Source organism: Heliangelus exortis, chromosome 2 (genome assembly GCF_036169615.1).
Source record: "Heliangelus exortis chromosome 2, bHelExo1.hap1, whole genome shotgun sequence".
Taxonomy (NCBI): Eukaryota; Metazoa; Chordata; class Aves; order Apodiformes; family Trochilidae; genus Heliangelus; species Heliangelus exortis.
Genome location: NC_092423.1, coordinates 150,622,241 through 150,623,915, shown reverse-complemented (window position 1 = coordinate 150,623,915; position 1,675 = coordinate 150,622,241). Strand labels below are relative to the sequence as shown.

General features: G+C 54.1%; 1 protein-coding gene across 1 annotated transcript; it reads left to right on the top strand.

The window, feature by feature from the left end:
- The first annotated feature begins 255 nt into the window (after nt 1-255).
- Nucleotides 256-618, top strand: LOC139792973 (feather beta keratin-like). The gene has a single exon (XM_071736967.1). The coding sequence runs from the start codon at nt 274-276 to the stop codon at nt 616-618; it is 345 nt and encodes a 114-aa protein (XP_071593068.1). The 5' UTR covers nt 256-273.
- The last annotated feature ends 1,057 nt before the right edge of the window (nt 619-1,675 follow it).

Below are 1,675 nucleotides of genomic sequence, written 5' to 3'. Positions count from 1 at the left end.
CAGCCCATTCCTGAGCAGGAGGCTGTGTCCTCAGGAGCTGCTTGCTGCACAATGCCCTCATGCCCAAAGGCTGTCCCGCCCCTCGCGGACCAGCATAAAAGCCGGCCCAGCGCCTCTCTCCCTCACACACTTCTCCTCACCCCTTCTCCGCTGACACCAACAACCAGGTGAGCCTCAACCCCCTGCCCCTCCTGCCTTCTCCTCACCCACTCTGCCCCAACGCTTTCTCAACACCCTCTCTCTCCTCCACAGCCACCCCTCCACACCACACACATGGCCTGCTACGACCGCTGCGGCTCTTGCGGACCCACCCCGCTGGCTAACAGCTGCAACGAGCCCTGTGTCAGGCAGTGTGAGGCTTCCCGCGTTGTCATCCAGCCTCCTGCTGTCCTCGTCACCCTGCCAGGACCCATCCTCACCTCCTTCCCCCAGAGCACCGCCGTCGGATCCTCCGCATCCGCTGCCGTGGGCAACGACCTCAGTGCCCTGGGAGTGCCCATCAACTCCGGATACGGCCTGGGCTACGGCCTGGGAGGCCTGGGAGGCCTGGGAGGCCTGGGCTATGGCTACGGATGTGGCTACGGCCTGGGAGGTAGAGGAGGCTGTGGCATCTGCTAAGGGCCCTCCCTACAACCTATGACAGCAAACACCTGCACCCTGCAACCCACCACATCAAGGGAGACCATTTCTCGTCTGATGCCTCCTCCTCTGATACCTCCTTCTCACAAGCCAAACTACATCAGGAATCTCCTCTCTTCTCCTCACATCAAAAGGCACAAAGACCTTGGTGCTCTGGCAAGATCTGTCTTCCACAAGGGACGCCGACTGATGGTTGCACTGTTTGCACCTCAGATGTGCTCCCTTCCACATTAATGCTCCTGCCTCTTTACTCTGTTTTTCCATCAATAAAGTTCTTTTGCATCCAAGCCTGACACGCCTCCTCTTCCTTTCTTCCCCCAAGCCTCATCCAGCCCCAAAAAGAACAGAACTAGGGAGCAAGATCCAACCAGGCCACGTGGAAAAGTCCTGCAACACATACCACACAAATGCCACGACACCATGCAATGGTTTGGGTTGAAAGACTCCTTAAAGCTCATCAATGCTGAACCCTTCCGATGAAAACCTCAAAGCTCACTGATGACACCCCGCCTCTCCTATGCTTTGCTTTGAAAAAGGCCCTGACACACCTCCTCTGAAAACACTCCAAACACTTCATTTCTCAAAAAAACCGTCACCAGGCTCACAAGGACACGTACGACCACTGCGCTTGTGACTTATCTCCCAATGAAACCATCCAGCTCCCACAGGATGTGTGGATGTCATCTCTCAAGACCCAAGGACTCCAGAGGATCCAGTTGCCCAGCACTCCATCCTTCATCACTCATCCCACAGCACAGGAAGACAACTGCGTCCAGGGATTCATCAAAGGAAGAAATTGTTTCATTTGACAGCGCTGAGACATAAAACAGGTCAATGAGAGAAGCTGTGGATGTCTCCTCAACACGAGTGTTGACCAGCATGTCAACAAGACTTGGAGAAATCTGGTCAAGTGGAAGTAACTACAACTAACAAGAAGTTTCTAAAAAAAACTAGAAATAACACAGTGGATTTCACTCTAAATGACCCAAGCCATTCTGTGGTTCTAGAATTCCTCAGCTTGCCTCACAGTCGGCCT

Bases quoted from the DNA above. Each gene is read 5' to 3' on its own strand.
- LOC139792973 (XM_071736967.1), top strand. From the start codon at position 274: ATGGCCTGCTACGACCGCTGCGGCTCTTGCGGACCCACCCCGCTGGCT.